At 43.9% G+C, this 24,933-nt stretch overlaps 1 protein-coding gene across 4 annotated transcripts in view; it reads right to left on the bottom strand.

Annotated features, from left to right (window-relative positions):
* ECI2 (enoyl-CoA delta isomerase 2) overlaps positions 1-24,933 on the bottom strand; it is a gene marked incomplete at its 5' end in the record, with an annotated part of 63,451 nt that overhangs the window by 31,647 nt on the left and 6,871 nt on the right. For 2 of the 4 annotated variants that reach the window (XM_084622019.1, XM_084622020.1), the window contains one exon: positions 13,148-13,266. The exons of the other annotated variants lie outside the window; for them this stretch is intronic. In XM_084622019.1, coding sequence (XP_084478145.1) covers positions 13,148-13,251 — 104 coding nt within the window. Of the gene's footprint in view, positions 1-13,147; positions 13,267-24,933 lie in introns of those variants that run through there. 4 annotated transcript variants of the gene reach the window in all.

Here is a 24,933-nt window from a genome sequence, read left to right as displayed (position 1 = left end):
TTTCTCAAATTGGGAGTCCTGACCCAAAAGAGAGCCGTGGAAAGGGGTGGGGGTCACAGTATTGCCACCCTTACTTCTGCGCTGCCTTCAGAGCTGGATGGCTGGAGAGCAGCAGCTGTTGGCTGGTCGCCCAGCTCTGAAGGCAATAGCCTGCTCGCAGCACTGCAGAAGTAGGTGTGGTATTGCCACCCTTACTTCTGCGCTGCTGCCTTTAGAGCTGTATGGCCGGAGAGTGGCGGCTGCTGACTGAGGACCCAGCTCTGCAGGCAGCAGCGCAGAAGTAAGAGTGGCAGTACCATACTAGGCCATCCTTACTTCTGTGCTGCTGCTGGCCACAGCGCTGCCTTTAGAGCTGGGCTCCCAGCCAAGCCGCCCAGCTCTGAAGGCAGTGCTGTCCCCAGCAGCAGCACAGAAGTAAGGGCAGTGGTACCGCAACCTCGCCTACAATAAACTTGCGACCTCCCCTCCCCCCGAACTCTTTTTTAGGTCAGGACCCCTACAGTTACAACACTGTGACATTTCCAATTTAAATAGCTGAAATTATGAAATTTACAATTTTGAAAATCCTATGACTGTGAAATTGATCAAAATGGACAGTGAATTTGTTAGGGCCCTATGAGGTATGAACAAATTATTGGTTACTTACTATGCAGAGGAGGAGGAGAACCACCACCGAATGGGAATATTTCTCTTATCAAATAGCTATGTGTGTTACTGATATTTTGTGTTTTAAAGTCTCTTTCTGGGACTAGGTATAAGAAATGCCACAGTACAGCAGTGAAGAGTATAATGTCAATGACGGTCCTAGAAGGCACACGATCTATCCTAGGTACCCCATGAGTTTCTAATCTACTATGTCCTGAATAATGTAATTAACTATTTGTTTAGGAAGAAAAATTGCATGTTGCTTTCTGGGACATTTACAGAGACATTAATTAAGGCTTGCTTTACAGAAGATATATATATATCCACCAAGTAGATTTCCAAGGCCTAAGAAAAAAAATAAGAGGGACAGCCCCAATTATTTCTGGGTTTTTTGTTTTGGTTTTTTTGTAGTTCCAAATCAGTTTAGCACAGGCTACTAAGCAGCAGTCACTCAGTTTTTCTGTTTTCTAGAAAATACACAAGTACTTAACTGCTATGCAAAATAAGTATATAAACAAACTCGATTCGGTCGTTTGGATAGCAGGAGACACATTTTGGAGAAAAGTTTCAGAGTAGCTGCTGTGTTAGTCTGTATCCGCAAAAAGAATAGGAGTACTTGTGGCACCTTAGAGACTAACAAATTTATTTGAGCATAAGCTTTCGTGGGCTACAGCTCACTTCACTGGATGCATGGAGTGGAAAATACAGTAGGACGATTTTATATACACAGAGAACATGAAACAGTGGGTGTTAACTGATCACTCTTGTTATAGTGTGCATGGTAAGGTGAGCTACTACCAGAAGGAGAGAAAAAAAAACACCTTTTGTAGTGATAATCAAGATGGGCCATTTCCAGCAGTTGACAAGTACGTGTGAGGAACAGTAGGGGGAAAAATAAACATGGGGTCTCTTTCACTGGAGAATTTTGTTTCCCAGTAATAGGTTCTCTTTTCAATTGAGTATCTCAGACTTGACAAAGAGTTGCCATTAAACCAAATATAAGACCATCAAAAATATATATATATACACACACATATACATACACACACACACTCTTTCTATGAAATAATGTCTTTTCCTTACACAATCCAAAATCCTGAAGACAGATCATGTTCCATGGGCTTTTAATTTTGGTAGTAATATAAAAATTCTGTTTCAGAGATATAGCATGTTACAAACTGCATCTCCATTTTGGCTTGCCAAGCTGAATGCGACAAAGTGCTACAGTCATTTGTATGTTAGTTGTTTTGAGCTTTTTCCCTGCATCTCTTAACACATGGCATTAGTGAGTAAGTGGGGAAACTAGTCTTCATAATATGGTAACTACTTTTTCAGTCTTTTCCTGCTGCGCTTGCGCTGTGTGTGACAATGCATCATAAAATATGCCAATACTCCAGGATGCCAACCAGAATTGTAATTTTCTAAAGGCTACAAGGGTGTTAACTCAATCCAGAGAGCGTTCAAAAGGCCTGCCACAGCATGAGCAACTATTTCACTGAGAAACTGCTGGCAAATTGAAAAAAAAGGAATAATTATCTGCATGGGAGTTCCATACTAGCAACTCTCCCTGCTGCTAGAACAGAACCTCACGTGTGAACACAGAGTATCTCAGAAACTGCTAACATGGCCCACTTCCTGCCTGCTTGGCAGAGCTATCAGTGATGAGGGGAAATGCTTGCTAGTGCTGTAGGAGTTGAGCATTTTTTAAAAACGCGTTTGTTTTTTCCCTCCCATTCCTCTTTCCTCCAGGAGTTATTGTGAGATCAGAGAAGGAAAGGGGACTGGGGGAGGAGCATCATGCTCCCACTACCTTACCATCTATTTATTTGCTCAGGAGAGACAAAAAGACTAAGGCTATGTCTACACTACCGTGTATGTCACCCATAAGTTACAAGCAACATAAGTTACACCGATCTAAGCACCGGTGTCAACAGTGCTATGTCGCCGGGAGTAGCTTTCCTGCTGACAGAGCTATTGCCATTCATTGGGATGGATTAAATTGACAGGAGAGCTCTCTGTCAGTTTAGAGCAGCTACACTAGATAATCTACTGTAAACTCTCTAGTGTAGCCATAGCCTCAGTTCAGGGGATGAGGAGGAGTGCTGGGTGGCTGCCCTGATGCAGCAATCAATTCAGAAAAGGAAGGGATGCTAGGAGTTAGAATCAGTATTTGAAATAAAACTATTTCCATAGGAAAATAAAAGAAAATAAATGTCTTACACGGAGAGGCAGATTCAATCTGAGAAACTGATTTCACTTTAACTTTCTAAGGCCTCATGAGTAATCAAGTGAAACTCTAACAAAAGGATTTTAAAAATGGATTAAAAGGTTGATAGCCACTCTTAAAAAGTGTCAAATGACTATGAACAAGTCATTAACTATGCCTTTAGTACACAATTTCCCTGAAAGGCTGAACAAACAGTTTTGCTAAAGCCTTTCACTATCCGCCTGCAGAATTTTGTACATTCAATACATTTACAATAACTCTGAAGTATATTTTTGCTTAGCAATAGACATGCTATACACGCTGTCCTTGCAACAACAAACAGCACCATCCAGGAAAAGAACACTTTGTTACATTCTCTCAGCCAGTCTTTTTTTTTCTCCCAGCCAGTCTCTAACATGCCCACGAGCCACTCAGCAGTAGGGGGGAGGCCAATTACTATATTTATTGGAGACTCAATATAGAGCACACATAACAGCACAGTCTAAAATGAAAGGGCCTCACCACAAGAGCTCGAGGGACTAGCCAGTTAGACACTAGTTCTTCCCCTCATTCACCCTTCTCAGGTTTTGTTTTGTTTTAAAAGGAGCCATTCTGTTTCTTCTAGGAGGGTAAATTCACAGCGGGATATCATAGTGCATAATCTCATTGTAGATAATCCTATCAGAATAATAGCATGCCTGCAGGACAATCCCATCAGTATATTCTCAAGTGGAAAGGAGTGCCTCTTTTCAGTCTGTAGTAGGGTTGGCCTCCACAATGCTCACTTGTGGCTTGTTGTAGCACTATTCATCCTCCTTGCTTTCCTTCCAGGTCATCAGTAGTCATACAAAGCAGCCACCTCCCATGTGGCCTGATGCTGTCAGGACTAAATCATGTCAAAGTTCCTCTGTTTTTGGAGTATCTAAGTTACAAAACAAATATAATAAAACCAGAAAGGAAAACTGACTGTTCCAGTTCATGGCTGGATGCAGCCCTGCTATTCAGTCTGTTTTTCTAGCTAACACTCCTCTGGACTCCCTGCTTCAGACCTAGCTTCTCTCAGGGAGGCTGTGACAGGCTGCAGTCTTACTCAGCTTCCTGGCTTCAGCCAGGCTTCTCTTACCAAGTGAGAGCTGAAAATCTGCTCCTTTTCCCAGTCAGCCACCAACTGACCTGGGTTCTCCCCTTTCACCTCCACCCTCTAGACCGGACACCTACTGCAGGTGTGTTAGGACATGGCTGACTGATCCCACAGGCTCTTGTTAAGACCTTCTTGGCCAATGTGAGGTTTGCACTCCCCATTACAGAACTATGCAAGTCTAAATTACATAACAATCAGTCAAAACACCCTATTAAAAAGATTTCAGCAGGAGAGCCATTATGTTAAAAAGTAGCATTTCTCCAGCTGATTTGTTGGTTCATAGCCATCTTGTGACTTTCTTGTCTTGTACTAGAAAATGTAGAGTGGCTACAGAAGGCGTGAGAACCTTCTGCACTGCAGCTCCTGCTGTCTGAAACCTTGTTGTACCTGCCTCACCAACTCTCCCACCTCTTATGAAATCACCTCTTCTCTCCCTCTTAAAATTCTTTCTGCTATTATGTGGGCAACACAGCATGGGGAGTAGGTGAGCAGCACTCAGTGGTGAAAGAACAGGTTTAGAAAAGCTGGACATGCACAAGTCCATGGATCCAGATCTAATGCATCCAAGGGTGCTGAAGGAGTTGGCTGATGCAACTGCAGAGCCATTGGCCATTAGCTTTGAAAATTTGTGGCAAGCGGAGGAGGTCCCGGACGATTGGAAAAAGGAAAATATAGTGCCCATATTTGAAAAAGGGGGGAAAAAACAAAAAAAAAAGAGAACCTGGGGAACGACAGACCGGTCAGCCTCACTTCAGTCCTCAGCAAAATCATGGAGCAGATCCTCAGGGAATCCATTTTGAAGCACTTGGAGGAGAGGAAGGTGATCAGGAACAGTCAACATGGATTCACCAAGGGCAAGTCATGTCTGACCAACCTGATTGCCTTCTATGATGAGATAACTAGCTCTGTGCATATGGGGAAAGCAGTGAATGTGATATATCGTGACTTTAGCAAAGCTTTTGATACAGTCTCCCACAGTATTCTTGCCAGCAAGTTAAAAAAGTATGGATTGGATGAATGGACTATAAGGTGGATAGAAAGCTGGCTAGATTGTCGGGCTCAACAGTCAGTGATCTATGGCTCGATATCTAGTTGGCAGCCGGTATCAAGCGGAGTGCCCCAGGGGTCGGTCCTGGGCCAGTTTTGTTCAACATCTTTATTAGTGATCTGGATGATGGGATTAATTGCACCCTCAGCAAGTTCCCAGATGACACTAAACCGGGGGGAGAGGTAGATACAATGGAGGGTAGGGATAGTGTCCAGAGTGACCTAGACAAATTGGAGTATTGGGCCAAAATAAATCTGATGAGGTTCAACAAGGACACGTGCAGAGTTCTGCACTTAGAAAGGAAGAATCCCATGCACTGCTACAGGCTGTGGGACTGTCTGGCTAAGCAGCAATTCTGCAGAAAAGGACCTGTGGATTACAGTGGACGAGAAGCTGGATATGAGTCAGCAGTGTGCCCTTGTTGCCATGAAGGCCAATGGCATATTGGGCTGTATTAGTGGGAGTGTTGCCAGAAGATCAAGGGAAGTGATTATTCCCCTCTATTCGGCACTGGTGAGGCCACACCTGGAGTATTGCTTCCAGTTTTGGTCCCCTCACTACAGAAGGGATGTGGACAAATTGGAGAGTCCAGCAGAGGGCAATGAAAATGATTAGCGGCCTGGGGCACATGACTTAAGAGGAAAGGCTGAAGAAACTGGGGTTATTTAGTCTGCAGAAGAGAAGAGTGAGGGGGGATTTGATAGCAGCCTTCAATTATCTGAAGGGGGGTTCCAAAGAGGACGGAGCTAGGCTGCTCTCAGTGGTGGCAGATGACAGAACAAGGAGCAATGGTATCAAGTTGCAGTGGGGGAGGTATAGGTTGGATATTAGGAAACAGTATTCACTAGGAAGGTGGTGAAACACTGGGATAGGCTACCTAGGGAGGTGGTGGAATCTCCATCCTTACAGGTTTTCAAGGCCTGGCATGACAAAGCCTTGGCTGGGATGATTTAGTTGGTGCTGGTCCTGCTTTGAGCAGGGGATTGGACTAGATGACCTCCTGAGGTCTCTTCCAACCCTAATATTCTATGATTCTGTGTTTATCTAAAGCATTTTAAGATGCAATCAGTATGAAATACTCATGAAATTACATGCCCTGAATCAGAAGATGGCAGGACCAGAGACCTTGACTTGTGCTAAGCCCCTGACAAACCCTGCTCCTTTAGACTTCAGCAACCAATATATAGCTTTCTCACAGTGGTGATGTGTGGAAGGAGGTAACGCTTAACCATTGCTAAGTGATTGACATAGCTTTTCTGTGACTAGCATCACATAAGACAAAGGCCTTTGTCTTCACTATATTTAAAAAAAGGTGTAAGTAGCTCATTTTAATGTAATTGCAGTAAAATCCTAAAGACGACATGGTACATTGTAGTTTTTGTATGAGTTAGCAGGTAAAGATTATGGGGAGCCTAAGGTTCAATATTTCTTCTAATTGCAATTTATGCCTACTATACCCACGGGCCCTTAACATTTTACATTATACTGTCTTAGTATTAAAATACACAAAATAATGATATGTCTCTTGGCAGATCACAGTGCTGCTTCACCATTGTTAAGGGTGAATTTATTAGCTGCATTTGATAGTTTTCAGATCCAAAGAATAGTTAATAAACATTGAGATATAGTGTAGTATTACAGTCAAAATGAGACTATCCTATATAATGTGCACTTGTTAATATTCTTTAATCACAGCTGTTACAAAGGAAACTGTAATTATTCCCTTCATCACTTTGTATCCCCATGAAAGCCTTCTCTTACACAATTCAAAGTGAACTGGAAAAGAATGAGAATATTAATGACTAAAACTAAGAGGCAAAAGATACTCTTATTTCTTTTATAAGATGCACTTAGGCAAGTTGCAGAGTTTCTAATGTAGATACTTCAAAAATTATTTTCATGAAAAAATTACAAACATGAACATTGGTAGAATAATAATGTATATTATAATAATATAAAACCTGGATTTGTGCTGGAAATGGCCCAACTTGATTATCATACACATTGTAAGGAGAGTGATCACTTTAGATAAGCTATTACCAGCAGGAGAGTGGGGTGTGGGGGGGAAAGAAAACCTTTCGTAGTGGTAAACACCCATTTTTTCATGGTTTGTGTGTATAAAAAGATCTTCTGTACTTTCCACAATATGCATCCGATGCAGTGAGCTGTAGCTCACGAAAGCTTATGCTCAAATAAACTGGTTAGTCTCTAAGGTGCCACAAGTACTCCTTTTCTTAATATAATGTTGTGACTCCCACAAAAAGATTTGGAAGAGCCAACTCTAACAAGTTGCTACGTAATAGTGTCCTGTCTTTTACCTGTAACTTAATACCCAGCTAGAGAGATTTGTGCAAGTATGGATTCGAATTTGATACACTTCAAATACTGTTTATGCTAGAAATCTGAACCATTGATGAAAATGGTTTTCATGGCAGCAATATCCCAGAACTGGTATTGAAAATGGCTCGATTACTAATGTAAACAGGAAAAAATGTTGTCATACCATTTCAGAAAGCGAATCTCAATTATATGTCTACACTGGGAAAATTTACATACATTAAAAAAAAAAAACCCTCAGTGCGTCCAGTTCAGTTCCATTGGACTGCCTTTCAACAAATTTAACTAAAATGGTGGTGAAAATGATTCCAGATGCTGAAGTCTTGTGAATTCACCTCTCTTTTCCTACCCTCCAGTTTTAAAAACACATTTACATCCTAACTACCCTCCTGTTCACATTTATTACATAACCAGATTCTTTTTAGGACAGCAAAACTATTTCAGAACCAGCTAAAGATCTAGGACTAAAAAATAACTTTCAGCTTTGTCAATGAATTTCAATAAATACCTGCTTCAAAGCTCATTAACTGTAACAGAAAGGTACTTTTCAATCCATGTTCCAAAACAGATACCTAACTATATAATAGTCAGTTATAAAATGCTGGCTCAGCTACAGAGTTGATGAGACTGCGGTTTGTTTTTCATTGTTTTCATTTGATTTTTAACTGTTACAGGACAATCGTTTCCTATAGAAATGTACACAAACAGCATATTCTCCTGTGCTTCCATATGGATCTAATTTATTAATTTTTTTGTCTGGACAGTAGCTCCGTAATATGGCCTTCACACTTTGTTTAAGCATGCAAATATAAACAGAGTTTTTGCAAACTTGCAGATCCAGTGGAACAGAAAGTAACAGTTCAGTTAAGATAAATTAATGTTAGTACCATTGCAGAAAATCTACCATAGTTTGGCTTCACTAACAGATTTTAACTATTTGTCTCCTTCTGTAGTGCACTGCTGCAGAATTGTTAGGCTAAATATTCAAATCTTGCTGCCCAGTGATCATGTTTCAGGGCACACAATATCTATTGACAAAATGCCCACACACAACCACATTTCCAGCCAAATGACTAGAGGTATTTTACTTTATTTTGTGCTGGATTGCTTAAAGTACATAAAACGCAAGCACAAACAAAACAATGAGCAAGACACTTAATACAATAATAACCAGGACAGTGGAACACAAACATATAAGTATATCCAGAGATTCTCGTAGTCATCATACCATCAGCGAGTTATCTGTTGTTGTCCAACTATTTGTTCTACGATTCTTTAAAGCTTTTTGGAAGACACTTTTAGTCATAAAAGCCATACTGAGTCCATGGTTCTGCAAAAACACACACACACACACACGCTTCTTTGCAGGATCGGGGCAAATATATGCAAATTAGCTACCTAAAAAGTCTATTTGCAATCATATTAAAGTTTATCTCATGTGTCACTTGACTCATTGTTGATCTTCATTTTAAATGAGAGGCAGGATGAATTTACATTCTCTGGAGGATTAAACCTGGTCTTCTTTTTTTTTAAAGAAAAGTTAATATTAGGGTTCTTGTTGGTTCCCCTTCCCCCCCCTCCCTTTTCTTCTTCTGTGAAGGAATAAACTATATCAACTATTTAGGCAGTGCAAGGGGCAGGACAAAAAATAACATAAGGAGAAAGCAAATATGGCCTACAGACAACAGGAGTCCAGACAACTGGAACAACAGTATCCTAATATGTATAATCACGCAAGAGGGCAGGAAAAAAGTAAGTAATTGTCTACTTACTCAGGTAGCAGGAGGTGGCATAAGTTTGAAATCTTTGTTTTAGTTTTAAAGGTAATTTCTTTCTAACCCTAGGACCCTCTGGTGGACACCAGTGGTGAGAGTAGCTGTCAAGGTGAAGCAGGCGGCCTTCAGAGAAATGCTCACAAACTGGACTCCTGATAACAACAGAGAGAGATAGTGGTTGGCCAAGAGGGATGAGGTGGTCATTGAAGTGAAAGCCTGGGCTTGGGAGGAGTTTGGAAAGACCATGGAGAATGACTACCGAATGGCCTCAAAAGGTGTTCTAGCAAACTGTTCACCTTAGGAGGGGTCAGCGGGACGTTGCCCAGGCTGTTCTCAGCAAGGGTGATGTAACACTGACCTAGACTTGAGGAGATTGTTGAGAGGCAGAAAGAGCACTGTGAGGAACTCCTCAACCTGGTGGACATGCCCTCCTTTCAGGAGGCAGCGCTGGAAACCTCCAGTGAGGTTGGATCTATTACTGTTGTTGAGGTCGCTACGGTGGTAAAGTGCCTTCGTAGTGGTAAGTTAGCAGTGGTGGACGAGATTTGTCCGGAGGTGCTGAAACCACGGGACAATGTTGGGATGTTGTGGTTTACTCACCTCTTCAATCTTGCATGGAAGGTGGGTGCAGTATCTCTGGACTTGCAAACCGGGGTGGTGGTCCCAAGCATTAAGAAAGGAGATGAGAGGGTGTTTCCAACTATTGGGGGATGACATTCCTCAGCCTCCCCCCGAGCAAAGCCTATGCCAGGGTGCTGGAAAGGAGGTTATGCCCATCAGCTGAACCTCGGATTCAGGAGGAACAATGTGGATTCCATCCCAGCCGTGGAACAACGGACCAGCTCTTTGCTCACTCACAGATACCCGAGGGGCCGTGGGAATTTGCTCATCCAGTATCCCTGTTTTGTGGGCCTGGGGAAGGCATATGACCGAATTCCCTGAGATGTCCTATGGGAAGTGCTGCAGGAGTACGAGGTGCCAGCACTACTTTTGCGTGCTATCAGGTCCCGCTATTCTTGGGGTGAGAGCTGTGTTCGTATTCTTGGCATTACGTGGAGTTCATTCAAGATGGGCGTTAGACTTCGCCCAGGGTGCATCTTGTCCCCACTTCTGTATGTAATTTTCCACAGACACAAGATCAAGATGCAACTGACCTCTGGAATGCATCTGGTACAGGAACTAGAAGGTGGCCGTCTCTGCTGTTTGCAGATGATGATGTCCTTCTTACTTCTTCAGACTGTAATCTCTGATGTGCACTCGAACATTTCGCTGCCAGTGTGAAGTGTTGGGATGAGAATCAGCACCTCCAAATTGGAGGTCATGGCCCTCTCCCAGAAGAAAGTGGACGGCTCTCTCCAGGTGATGGGGGAGCAGCTGTCCTCGGTGGAAGAGTTCATTTTGTTCACGAGTGATGGTAAGCAGGAGCGTGGGATCGATGGGCTAATTGGTGTGGTGGTGCTGTACCGATCCATGGTGGTAAAGCAGGAGCTGAGTTCTCATACGCAGCTCTAGGTGTACAGGTCAATCCATGTCCCTGTCCTCGCTTACGGTCATGAAATTTGGGTAATGACCAAAAGGACGAGATCGCAGGTACAAACAGCTGAAATGAGGTTTCTCTGCAAGGTGGCTGGGTTTATTCTCAGAGACAGGATGAAGGGCTCAGCTATTCGGGAGGGCCTTGGAGTAAAGCCTCCACTCCTCCTGATAGAGAGGAGCCTGCTGAGCTGGTTCAGGGCACCCGATAAGGATGCCTCCTAGGAGTCTTCCTTTGGAACTCTACCAGGCACATCCCATTGGGAGGAGGCCCTGAGGCTGACCCAGGACATGCTGGAGGGATTATCTCCCCCCAGCAGGCCTGTGAATGGTGGGGAATCCCTTAGGAGCTGGAACCAGTTGCAGAGGAAAGGGAGGTCCGGTCCTTCCTACTCTCCATGCTGCTGCAACCCTCACCAGGAAAAGCAGGATAAATGAAAAAAGAAAGAAGCAGCAATTTCTTTCATGCTGCCCCCTGCATGGAACAGCCTCCCATTCCCAGTGCTCCCCGTCCTCTTTGAAAGCCTTTTTTTCCTTTCAATTTCTTTGAGAACTCCTTGAGGACATAAATTGTCTAAGTGTTTTATACAGCATTATGTAACCTGAGATGGTCTCTAAAATAAAGTGGACAGTAATTTTTAATGCTACTTATGTTTAGTTTAGGATCTTAAACTGTTTAAACTAATATATGTTTTGCTTTTCCCCCCTCTAGACACGGTAATAAGCAAATCTGAGGTCTATCAAGGCATGTTTTCTGACCTGGATTTGATTATTTTTTATTATTAACCAGCTACATTAAATCAACATTGTTTACCTGTAGGAAGCCTGCTAAGAGAGCTCTGTTTTTAAATGAAGGCAGAAGTCCTGCTGATCACAGAATTTGCATGTTCTCAGTTTCCCCCCATATCTTAAGATGTTCAATCTGCATACTTCAGTTAATTTTTCCACACAGCTTGGAGAGAAAAACTTACAATTTAATGGGCAAGCTACATGAATGACTATACTTTACAGGGCAAAATGCTCTCCTCCCTAATTGAGCTATATACTACAGGCTCTTCAGTTTGTACGTTTTACTGATTAAGGTGCACATTTTAGTTGATGAACTTTCATGTTCTGCTGATCAAACTTCATATTTCCCTGATCATGATCAAAACAAACATTGAGAAAAACGTATAATGTATACATGTATTCTGCTTATGAATTTGCTTATTGAGCACATGTAAGCTTACTGAAGAGACTCCCATTTAAATTGGAAAATTGTTTTAAGTGCTGTTATTACAGGAAGAAGTGACTAAAAATGACATCTTCTAGTTCCACATTTATTCATCAAATTTTATATTGAAGTTTGCCACTTACCAGCTTTAATAAAAACAAAAAGGCAACACAGCAAATTCAACCATGTCTCTTTAAATCAAGCTGTTCTTTCTTCTTCATTCATCCACCCCTAAAAATGAAGGTTCATAGGTGCCAAGTTGTATAATTCCATGTGACACTTTACGCAATGTATTCAATGAGATAATTTACATATTTGAATGTAATTTATATGTAACTACAAACTTCAGCATAAGAAAAATCATATGGATGTAATGTTGGTGAAAGGCAGTGGCTTGACTGCCTTGGTGAATGGAGTCCTCTGTTTATTATTTACAAGACAGCATTAGAGCAAGCTTTTCACACACACACACACACACACACACACACACACACACACACACACACCCCCGAAGGCCTCACTTCTTATGGGTAGCGTGTGTATAGGGGGTAGGAGGAGGAGGGAGGTGCTAGTAACTAAGATTGGCAGAGACAGTTCAGTTTCCATGGCTCAGCTTTTCTGCTGAGTATTCTAATTAGCGCAAAGCGTGTGTCAAGGTTCCTTCCCCACTCTGAACTCTAGGGTACAGATGTGGGGACCTGCATGAAAGACCCCCTAAGCTTATTTTTACCAGCTTAGGTTAAAACTTCCCAAGGTGCAAACTATTTTACCTTTTGCCATTGGACTTTATTGCTGCCACCACCAAGTGTCTAACAAACATATAACAGGGAAAGAGCCCGCTTGAAAACGTCTTTCCCCCCAAAATCCTCCCAAACCCTACACCCCCTTTCCTGAGGAAGGCTTGATAAAAATTTGTAAAAAACCTCACCAATTTGTATAGGTGAACACAGACCCAAACCCCTGGATCTTAAGAAAAATGAAAAAGCAATCAGGTTCTTAAAAGAAGAATTTTAATTGAAGAAAAAGTAAAAGAATCACCTCTGTAAAATCAGGATGGTAAATACCTTACAGGGTAATCAGATTCAAAACATAGAGAATCCCTCTAGGCAAAACCTTAAGTTACAAAAAGACACAAAAACAGGAATCTACATTCCATTCAGCACAACTTATTTTATCAGCCATTTAAACAAAACAGAATCGAACGCATATCTAACTAGATTGCTTATTAGCCCTTTACAGAAGTTCTGACCTGCATTCCTGGTCTGGTTCCAGCAAAAGACAACACAGACAGAGAGAATCCTTTGTTTCTCCTCCCGTCCAGCTTTGAAAGCATCTTGTCTCCTCATTGGTCATTTTGGTCAGGTGCCAGCGAGGTTATCCTAGCTTCTTAACCCTTTACAGGTGAAAGGATTTTTCCTCTGGCCAGGAGGGATTTAAATGTGTTTACCCTTCCCTTTTTATTTATGACACACACCCCAAATCACAGATAGGGTGAAACGCTGGCTGTGATTTCTTCCTGGAGCTCTAGGAGAAAACAGAGTTAATAAGACACATGCACCTCTAAATATACGACCAAGTATATAAAGACTAACAATATTTTCCACATCTCAAGGACGATTTTAAACAGTTGATTCTGGGAAACTTTCATGGGAGAGTGCATCAGCCACTTTGTTACAAGCTCCTGAGATGTGTTGGATGTCGAAATCAAAAGCTTGGAGAGCTAAACTCCACCGAATAAGTTTTTTGTTATTTCCCGTGGCAGTATGAAGCCACTGTAGCGCAGCATGGTCGGTTTGCAGGTGGAAACGCCGTCCCCAAACATATGGGTGTAGCTTTTCCAGAACGTACACAATAGCGTAACATTCTTTTTCACTGACTGACAGGTTGCTTTCCCTCTCAGACAGCTTCTTGCTGAGAAACACTACAGGGTAGAATTCTTGATCCGGTCCTTCCTGCATTAAAACTGCTCCCACACCACGCTTGGACGCATCTGTGGTTACTAGGTACGGTTTGTCAAAGTCTGGGGCCCATAGCACAGGGTCAGACATACGTGTCGCTTTAAGCTGGTTAAAGGCCTTCTGACACTCTTCGGTCCACTGAACGGCATTTGGCTGTTTCTTTTTGGTTAGGTCTGTCAGTGGCGCAGCAATTTGGCTGTATTGTGGTATAAATCGCCTGTACAAATTGCAGTACAAATATCCGGCCAAACCTAAGAAGGATTGGACCTGTTTCTTTGACTTTGGGACAGGCCACTTTTGGATAGCATCCACTTTGGCCTGTAGAGGGTTGATAGTTCCTTGACCCACCTGGTGTCCAAGGTAAGTCACTCTGTTTAGACCTATTTGACACTTCTTAGCCTTAACAGTTAGTCCTGCCTCCCTTATGCGCTCAAAGACTTTTTGTAGATGTTCCAGGTGTTCTGCCCAGGAATCCGAAAATATGGCCACATCATCAAGGTGTGACTGCATATTCTCCTAATCCCGCTAGGAGACCATCTACAAGTCTTTGGAAGGTGGCGGGTGCATTCCGCAGCCTGAAAGGGAGTACAATAAATCCATACAGCCCGAGATGTGTGGTGAAGGCTGACCTTTCCTTGGCGGATTCATCTAGCAGTACCTTCCAGTACCCCTTGGTCAAGTCCAAGGTAGAGATGAACTGGGCCCTTCCCAGTTTCTCTAATAGGTCATCTGTGCATGGCATTGGATAGTTGTCTGGGCGAGTTACAGCATTTAGCTTACGGCAGTCCATGCAAAAACGTATCTCCCCATCTGGTTTGGGAACTAGAACCACTGGAGATGCCCATGCACTGCCAGAAGGGCAGATTACACCCATCTGTAGCATGTCCTCAATCTCCCGTTCTATAGCAGTTTTAGCTTGAGGAGACACCCGGTAAGGTTGTACTTTAATTGGGTGAGCATTACCTGTATCAACGGAGTGGTATGCCCGTTCAGTTAGTCCTGGGATGGCTGAGAACATCGGCATGTAGTTAGTGCACAGCTCATTGATCTGCTGTCGCTGCATACGCCCAAGGGTCAGGGAGAGGTTCACCTCTTCCACGCCACGAGCACTTTTCCCCTCATAGTAGACACCGTCAGGCCACTTTTGGATTTATGACAGCATGCTAGTGAGTTTGTGATGTGGGAGTGAGAATTGAGACCCACCAAATTTCTCATATAGATTCCAAATAGCCATTAGATGGAAACAATTTTTAATCCCTACTGAATCTAGCCTAGCCTAGCTCTAACTGTTGACTTACAAATGAGAAGCTCTGTAGTTCCTTAGCTATGCATAAGGACATCCAGACCCAAGTATGTACTAATGTTACACCTTCAACAACAAGACTTGCTTTCTGGAAAGATAAGTTTACTACATCAAGTTCTGGAGCTTCCACAAGCAAGATCTCCCACCATATGCTGCTTTCCTGTAAACAAAGTCTGCAGTCAAAGTCCCCACCCTATTCAGCTGCGATTAATCAAAGTGCAAATATGCAACCTTTTCAGCCCCCTTGTGCATATTATGATACAGTCTTTAATTACATGTTCACATACTATTGTTTCCCCAGCCACCCTGGGATGGAGCATCCACCCCACACCAGCATGTAAGGGGTGAACAGACCCCTAGGAAGGCTGCAAAGGAAGGAGCCAATAGGAGAGACACTGTGAGGAACAGCCAATCCAGGCCAAGCAGGACCATATAAGAAGAGCCACAGGGGCGAGCAGAATCAGTTGCTACTGGGAGCCTAAGCAATGAGAATCATAGAATCATAGAATATCAGGGTTGGAAGGGACCTCAGGAGGTCATCTAGTCCAACCCCCTGCTCAAAGCAGGACCGATCCCCAATTAAATCATCCCAGCCAGGGCTTTGTCAAGCCTGACCTTAAAACTTCTAAGAAAGGAGATTCCACCACCTCCCTAGGTAAGGCATTCCAGTGTTTCACCACCGTCCTAGTGAAAAAGTTTTTCCTAATATCCAACCTAAACCTCCCTCCCCACTGCAACTTGAAACCATTACTCCTTGTTCTGTCATCTGCTACCACTGAGAACAGTCTAGAGCCATCCTCTTTGGAACCCCCTTTCAGGTAGTTGAAAGCAGCTATCAAATCCCCCCTCGTTCTTCTCTTCCGTAGACTAAACATCCCCAGTTCCCTCAGCCTCTCCTCATAACTCATGTATTCCAGTCCCCTAATCATTTTTGTTGCCCTCCGCTGGACTCTTTCCAATTTTTCCACATCCTTCTTGTAGTGTGGGGCCCAAAACTGGACACAGTACTCCAGATGAGGCCTCACCAGTGTCAAATAGAGGGGAATGATCACGTCCCTCGATCTGCTGGCAATGCCCCTACTTATACATCCCAAAATGCCATTGGCCTTCTTGGCAACAAGGGCACACTGTTGACTCATATCCAGCTTCTCGTCCACTGTAACCCCTAGGTCCTTTTCTGCAGAACTGCTGCCGAGCCATTCGGTCCCTAGTCTCTAGCGGTGCATTGGATTCTTCCGTCCTAAGTGCAGCACTCTGCACTTGTCCTTGTTGAACCTCATCAGATTTCTTTTGGCCCAATCCTCCAATTTGTCTAGGTCCCTCTGTATCCTATCCCTACGCTCCAGCGTACCTACCTCTCCTCCTAGTTTAGTGTCATCTGCAAATTTGCTGAGGGTGCAATCTACACCATCCTCCAGATCATTTATGAAGATATTGAACAAAATCAGCTCCAGGACCGACCCTTGGGGCACTCCACTTGATACCGAACCATTGATCACTACCCGTTGAGCCCGACAATCTAGCCAGCTTTCTATCCACCTTATAATCCATTCATCCAGCCCATACTTCTTTAACTTGCTGGCAAGAATACTGTGGGAGACCGTGTCAAAAGCTTTGCTAAAGTCAAGGAACAACATGTCTACTGCTTTCCCTTCATCCACAGAGCCAGTTATCTCGTCATAGAAGGCAATTAGATTAGTCAGGCATGACTTGCCCTTGGTGAATCCATGCTGACTGTTCCTGATCACTTTCCTCTCCTCTAAGTGCTTCAGAATTGATTCCTTGAGGACCTGCTTCATGATTTTTCCAGGGACTGAGGTGAGGCTGACTGGCCTGTAGTTCCCAGGATCCTCCTTCTTCCCTTTTTTAAAGATGGGCACTACATTAGCCTTTTTCCAGTCATCCAGGACTCCCCCAATCGCCATGAGTTTTCAAAGATAATGGCCAAGATAATGAGGACTGTGTCTCTAGCAGGCTAAAAGAAAGGAGCAGGGGAGCAAGGGAGAGTTCCTGGTGGACTGCAGGGATTGCGCAGCTGAGTGCCCTGAGGCAAGGGCGAAGAAGGTGCTGGGGCCATGGGAATCACAGCAGGAGGCTGCTATCCACAGGGTCCCTGGGCTGGGACTCAGAGAAGTGGGTGGGCCAGGGTCCCCCTGCCCTCCATTTGCCACTGAGGAAGTGGCATGATTATTGGACTGAGACACTAACCCCTGGAAGTGGGGGGAACACAGATGATGACACAGCTGTAGGGCTGAGTGACAAAGAGGGTGCTATGGTGCCTCAGGCTGTGAGAGGGGCTACAGGCAAATGCAGTGACAGTGTGCAAGCCGCAGACTGGGGGCACTGGCCTCAAGCTAATCCCCAGAGCAACCAAGAGGAGGCGCCAGCCCGGTGGTGAGTGACATTCCCCACCTTATTCAGAGAATGGACAGCTATTTGATATTTCTTTTTATCCTCAACACTGAATGTGTGGCCCCAGGCTTTATTTAATGGACACCATCCAAATCCTGCATTGAATACAAAATTATTAATTTTCACAAGTGTTTCTCTCATGTTCTCATAGTATGAGTACTTCAGAAACATTAATGCATTTATCTTCACAACACTTATCTTCTGTGAGATTAAGTTGTGTTATTATCTCCATTTTACAGATGTGGAACGGATGTGAAATTAAGGTCAAAAGTATCCACTAAATTTTGGTGCCCAGCTTGAGACATCCAAGGCCTGACTTTTCAGAGTATTTAGAATTTTTACAGCACTATACATGTTCAAAGCACAGCCCTAATCAACTTCAGTTGCGGTTTTAAGTGCTCAGCGCTTGTGCAAATCTGATCTCGTGTCTCCCAGGAGTCCTCAGTTTCTACAATTCCAGGTTCTGTGAGGGAATGTGTTCTATCCGTGGTTATAGACTTTTCTTCCCTCCACTGTGCCTATTCACCATCACCCCACCCTTCCTCCCGTTCCTGAAAATAACTATTACATAGGGAGCTGCTAACCTAATGTACAGAATGACTTGCAAAATGAAAAACCCCAGTGAATGCATGACCAAATGGTTTTGGTTTTTTTTTTTTTTTTAATTCAAGAGAAATGTGAGAAGACATACGAAAGCATAGAGACAGCAACACACAGAGGAGACACAGTGAATATTCAGAAAAGACTAAAAACCTCCTGCAATTCACATTCTAATATAATGCTTGGGCACAAAATATTGGTATGTGAGATAAATATACATACTTCATACTATTCCTTATAACTAAGGAAAACAATCCAGCCAAAAAGAAAATGGAGGAGAAGAATGAATAGCAGTCAGGGGAAAAGAGAAACTAATTAAAAAAACCTGACATCAGTTTTGTTTTCTGATCAAATTAATTGAATTAATTTTAAAAAAGCTAAATCACCAGAAACAATTAAACTCAAACTTTCAAAGTCTCCTCCAGCTCACTTGCTAATAATGCAAATGGCAGCTGCATTCCTTCGATCAACTTGTGTCCTTTGTTACAGTTAAGCAACCCCACAATAGTCAGTGAGATCGCATGGGCTAACAGACAGCATGACTGACTGACCCTCAAATCCTAAACTACATCAGACTGGGATTCCTACGGGAATTATCCAAAATTAGCAGCTTCCAGACCATTCACCATGCAGGAGAAAGTGAACTATCTATTTCTAAAACTTGTTTTGAAAGCATGTTTTTAAGATAGACTCCGACAATAAAGGATGCAGACTGTTAATACAGCACTTTGAGCCTGATTCCGCCCTTCTCATCTACATCCTGCACACCCACTAAGGGTATATCTACACTGGAAGTGTAATTTCCAGCTCACGTAGGCCTGGTCTACACTGGGGGGCAGGGATCGATCTAAGATACGCAAATTCAGCTACAAGAATAGTGTAGCTGAAGTCGAGGTATCTTAGATTGGTTTAGAATCACTTACTTCGCATCCTCGCAGTGCCGGATCGATGGCCGCTGCTCCCCTGTCGACTCCGCTTCCACCTCTCGCCCTGGTGGAGTTCCGGAGTCGACAGCAGAGCGATCAGGGATCTACTTATTGCGTCTACACTAGACGCGATAAATCGATCCCCGATAGATCAATCACTACCCACCGATCCGGCAGGTAGTGTAGATGTGGCCGTAGACATACCTATGCTTGCTCTGATTCAGCTACCTCATGTAAAAAACAAGTGTAGCCGCAGCAGCACTAGCAGCAAGAGAGGCTAGCCACCTGCCTATGTGCCTAGGGTCCTGGATAGGATCATACTTGGGGAAGCTAGGCCATCCAGCTCATCGCACTGCTGCGGCTACACCTCTATTTTAGGGTACTAGTTCAATCAAAGAAAGTGCAGGTACGTCTGCTTGAGCAGAAAATTACACCGTCCAACTCCAGTGTATTATCCAAGCCCTTATTATGGTTGCATATTTAGAGCGACAACTTCTTAAATAACCCACAATTTCCCTCATCTCATGCCAGCTGATCAAATAATTGGTCCTATCAGTGTTCATAATATAGTTTAAAGTAATTAAAATCATGTTCTTCACTAAGAATAGAGTTTGAAAGTTTGTAAAATAAAAGTCCAAGAACAATCTTGCCTACACAATCTCTTCAGTTTCCCACCACCCTCTCTGCACAGTACATATTCTCAAACCCAAATCCTCATTAAAATTATATTGGACTGTACCATATGGGACTGCTTTGCTATTGATGAAGATACCAATTTCTGAGCAAAGAATCTCATTGTATTTTGAAAGATTGGACTATCTCCCAACATATGAAACATACAAGGACATTTAAGCAACTATTTATAGAGAACCAGATTATACTCATTGTTCCTCAAGGCCCTTCCCCTGAGACCCTTACATCATAAAATAAGCAACTGAAACATATTAGATAAGAAGTCATGGCTACACGTTTGAACCCAAATACTGCAAACACTTATATATATGCTTAACTTCACACATGCAAGTAGTCCCACTGACTTTAGTCGATTGAAGCCATAGCAATTTCCCCCATCACCACTCCTGCTTCTTCTTAAAAAAAATGAAATTACAAAAACAGCTCTCCAACTGCCAGTACTGTGCATTTATGGCTCCGCACAAGTTAAACACATTAGACAAAGAGTTTTTTGGAAGGACAGAGAAAGATAAATGCTTTACTCATCTAATGACCATCCCTACTTTATCTGAACAAGTCATATAGAAACGTGCTGTGTAATTCTAGTAAGTATTTCATTACAATTTTAAGATGACTCAGTTTGTGCTCCATCCTTGGAATGGGATAAGTGAATATGTAGTTGTTTTTACATTTGTCAGGGTTCCCTCCCCACTCTGAACTCTGCGGTACAGATGTGGGGACCCACATGAAAGACCCCCTAAGCTTATTTCTGCCAGCTTAAGTTAAAAACTTCCCCAAGGCACAAGTGAGTTAGACAAAGATTCAGGAAAAGGACCACTTGGAGTTCCTGTTTCCCTAAAACATCCCCCCAAACCCCTTCACCCCTTTTCCTGGGGAGGCTTGAGAATAATATACCAACCAAATCGGTTAACAAGGTGAGCACAGGCCAGCCCCTTGGGTTTTTAGGACACTAAAAACCAATCAGGTTCTTAAAAACAGAACTTTATTATAAAAACAAAATAAAAGAAGCACCTCTGTAAAATCAGGATGGAAGGTAATTTTACAGATAATCAGATTCAAAACACAGAGGATTCCCCTCTAGGCAAAACTTCAAAGTTACAAAAAAAGGGATAAATGTCCCTCTTAGCACAGGGAAAATTCACAAACTAAAACAAAAGATACTCTAACGCATTTCCTTGCTATTATTTACTATTTCTGAAGTTTATATGTATCTTTCAGTAGGAGCTGGATTACTTGTTTGGTCTCTCTCTGTCTCCGGAGAGAACACAAAAACCCAAAACAAAAACCTTCCCCCATAGATTTGAAAGTATCTTCTCCCCTTATTGGTCCTTTTGGTCAGGTGCCAACCAGGTTATCTGAGCTTCTCAGCCCTTTATAGGTAAAGGAGGGATTTTATGCTACCCTTAGCTGTATGTTTATGACAATGTTATTTAGAGTCATGTAGCTGACACAATTAAACTTTGGATCAAATGTGCCCTGATGCTTGTTTGGGGACATACAGTGTCATTTACTTTTGGTATTTTGATATGCCTTTTCATTAAGGCTCTATTTAAAAAACAAAAAAACAAAACCATAAGCTACTGACTTAGGCAAACTGATACAAAAACATACTATATAACAAAACAAAACTATGGAGCAAAGAAAATAGGCACTACAATGGAAAAGATTTTCCCCAACTCTAATCCTTATAATGACCTTGAAATCTAGAAAGGAATCTATCTGATCTGGGCTTTCAGACAATGTTTCGAATGTATGGAAACACACAGAATGAGAGGTTTCAGAATAGCAGCCGTTTTAGGGTATGTCTACACTACGAAATTAGGTCGAATTTATAGAAGTCGTTTTTTTAGAAATCGGTTTTATATATTCGAGTGTGTGTGTCCCCACAGAAAATGCTCTAAGTGCATTAACTCGGCGGAGTACTTCCACAGTACCGAGGCTAGAGTCGACTTCCGGAGCATTGCACTGTGGATAGCTATCCCACAGTTCCCGCAGTCTCCGCTGCCCATTGGAATTCTGGGTTGAGATCCCAATGTCTGATGGGGCTAAAACATTGTCGCGGGTGGTTCTGGGTACATATCGTCAGGCCCCCCGTTCCCTCCCTCCCTCCCTCCCTCCGTGAAAGCAAGGACAGACAATCGTTTCGCGCCTTTTTTCCTGAGTTACCTGTGCAGATGCCATACCACAGCAAGCATGGAGCCCACTCAGCTCACTGTCATCGTATGTCTCCTGGGTGCTGGCAGATGCGGTACTGCATTGCTACACAGTAGCAGCAACCCATCACCTTGTGGCAGCAGACGGTGCAATAGGACTGGTAGCCGTCATCGTCATGTCCGAGGTGCTCCTGACCATGTCGGCCAGAAGCGCCTGGGCAGACATGGGCGCAGGGACTAAATTTGGAGTGACTTGATCAACTCATTCTCTTTAGTCCTTCAGCAGTCCTATTGAACCATCTTATGGTGAGCAGCCAGGCGATATGGATTGCTCGCAGTCGTATTGTACCATCTTCTGCCAGGCAGGCAAGAGATGAGGATGGCTAGCAGTCCTATTGTACCATCTTCTGCCGAGCAGCCCTGAGATGTGGACGGCATGCAGTCCTTCTGCACCGTCTGCTGCCAGCCAAAGATGTAAAAGATAGATGGAGTGGATCAAAACAAGAAATAGACCAGATTTGTTTTGTACTCATTTGCTTCTCCCCCTCCCCAGTCTAGGGGACTCATTCCTCTAGGTCACACTGCAGTCACTCACAGAGAAGGTGCAGCGAGGTAAATCTAGCCATGTATCAATCAGAGGCCAGACTAACCTCCTTGTTGCAATAACAACGATAACTTAGGTGCACCATTTCTTATTGGAACCCTCCGTGCAGTCCTGCCTGAAATACTCCTTGATGTACAGGCACACCCTTTGTTGATTTTAGCTCCCTGAAGCCAACCCTGTAAGCCGTGTCGTCAGTCGCCCCTCCCTCCGTCAGAGCAACGGCAGACAATCGTTCCACGCCTTTTTTCTGTGCGAACGCCATACCAAGGCAAGCATGGAGGTCGCTCAGCTCACTTTGGCAATTAGGAGCACATTAAACACCACATGCATTATCCAGCAGTATTCCAGCACCAGAACCTGGCAGAGCGATACCGGGCGAGTAGGAGACGTCAGCGCAGTCACGTGAGTGATCAGGACATGGACACAGATTTCTCTGAAAGCATGGGCCCTGCCAATGCATGCATCATGGTGCTAATGGGGCAGGTTCATGCTGCGGAACGCCGATTCTGGGCTCGGGAAACAAGCACAGACTGGTGGGACCGCATAGTGTTGCAGGTCTGGGACGATTCCCAGTGGCTGCAAAACTTTCGCATGCGTAAGGGCACTTTCATGGAACTTTGTGACTTGCTTTCCCCTGCCCTGAGGTGCATGAATACCAAGATGAGAGCAGCCCTCACAGTTGAGAAGCGAGTGGCGATACCCCTGTGGAAGCTTGCAACACCAGACAGCTACCGGTCAGTCGGGAATCAATTTGGAGTGGGCAAATCTACTGTGGGGGCTGCTGTGATGCAAGTAGCCAACGCAATCAAAGATCTGCTGATATCAAGGGTAGTGACCCTGGGAAATGTGCAGGTCATAGTGGATGGCTTTGCTGCAATGGGATTCCCTAACTGTGGTGGGGCCATAGACGGAACCCATATTCCTATCTTGGCACCGGAGCACCAAGCCGGCGAGTACATAAACCGCAAGGGGTACTTTTCGATAGTGCTGCAAGCTCTGGTGGATCACAAGGGATGCTTCACCAACATCAACGTGGGATGGCTGGGAAAGGTACATGATGCTCGCATCTTCAGGAACTCTGGTCTGTTTCAAAAGCTGCAGGAAGGGACTTTATTCCCAGACCAGAAAATAACTGTTGGGGATGTTGAAATGCCTATATGTATCCTTGGGGACCCAGCCTACCCCTTAATGCCATGGCTCATGAAGCCGTACACAGGCAGCCTGGACAGTAGTCAGGAGCTGTTCAACTACAGGCTGAGCAAGTGCAGAATGGTGGTAGAATGTGCATTTGGACATTTAAAGGCGCGCTGGCGCAGTTTTCTGACTCGCTTAGACCTCAGCGAAACCAATATTCCCACTGTTATTACTGCTTGCTGTGCGGTCCACAATATCTGTGAGAGTAAGGGGGAGACGTTTATGGCAGGGTGGGAGACTGAGGCAAATCGCCTGGCTGCTCGTTACGCGCAGCCAGACACCAAGGTGGTTAGAAGAGCACAGGAGGGCGCGGTACGCATCAGAGAAGCTTTGAAAACCAGTTTCATGACTGGCCAGGCTACAGTGTGAAAGTTCTCTTTGTTTCTCCTTGATGAAACCCCCCGCCACTTGGTTCACTGTACTTCCCTGTAAGCTAACCACCCTCCCTTCTTCCCTTCGATCACCGCTTGCAGAGGCAATAAAGTCATTGTTGTTTCACATTCATGCATTCTTTATTCATTCATCACACAAATAGGGGGATGACTACCAAGGTAGCCCAGGAGGAGTGGTGGAGGAGGGAAGGAAAATGCCACACAGCACTTTAAAAGTTTACAACTTTAAAATTTATGGAATGCCAGCCTTCTGTTTTATGGGCAATCCTCTGTGGTGGAGTGGTTGGTTGGCCGGAGGCCCTCCCACCACGTTCTTGGGCGTCTGGGTGTGGAGGCTATGGAACTTGGGGAGGAGGGCGGTTGGTTACAGAGGGGCTGCAGTGGCAGTCTGTGCTCCAGCTGCCTTTGCTGCAGCTCAACCATACACTGGAGCATACTGGTTTGGTCCTCCAGCAGCCTCAGCATTGAATCCTGCCTCCTCTCATCACGCTGCCGCCACATTTCAGCTTCAGCCCTCTCTTCAGCCCGCCACTTACTCTCTTCAGCCCGCCACCTCTCCTCCCGGTCATTTTGTGCTTTCCTGCACTCTGACATTAATTGCCTCCACGCATTCATCTGTGCTATGTCAGTGTGGGAGGACAGCATGAGCTCAGAGAACATTTCATCACGAGTGCGTTTTTTTTCTTCCTAATCTTCACTAGCCTCTGGGAAGGAGAAGATCCTGTGATCATTGAAACACATGCAGGTGGTGGAGAAAAAAAAAGGGACAGCGGTGTTTAAAAAGACACATTTATAAAACA

The sequence above is a fragment of the Lepidochelys olivacea genome, assembly GCF_965140295.1.
Source record: "Lepidochelys olivacea isolate rLepOli2 genome assembly, chromosome: 2".
NCBI lineage: Eukaryota > Metazoa > Chordata > Testudines > Cheloniidae > Lepidochelys > Lepidochelys olivacea.
This window is presented reverse-complemented; position numbering and strand designations above follow the sequence as displayed.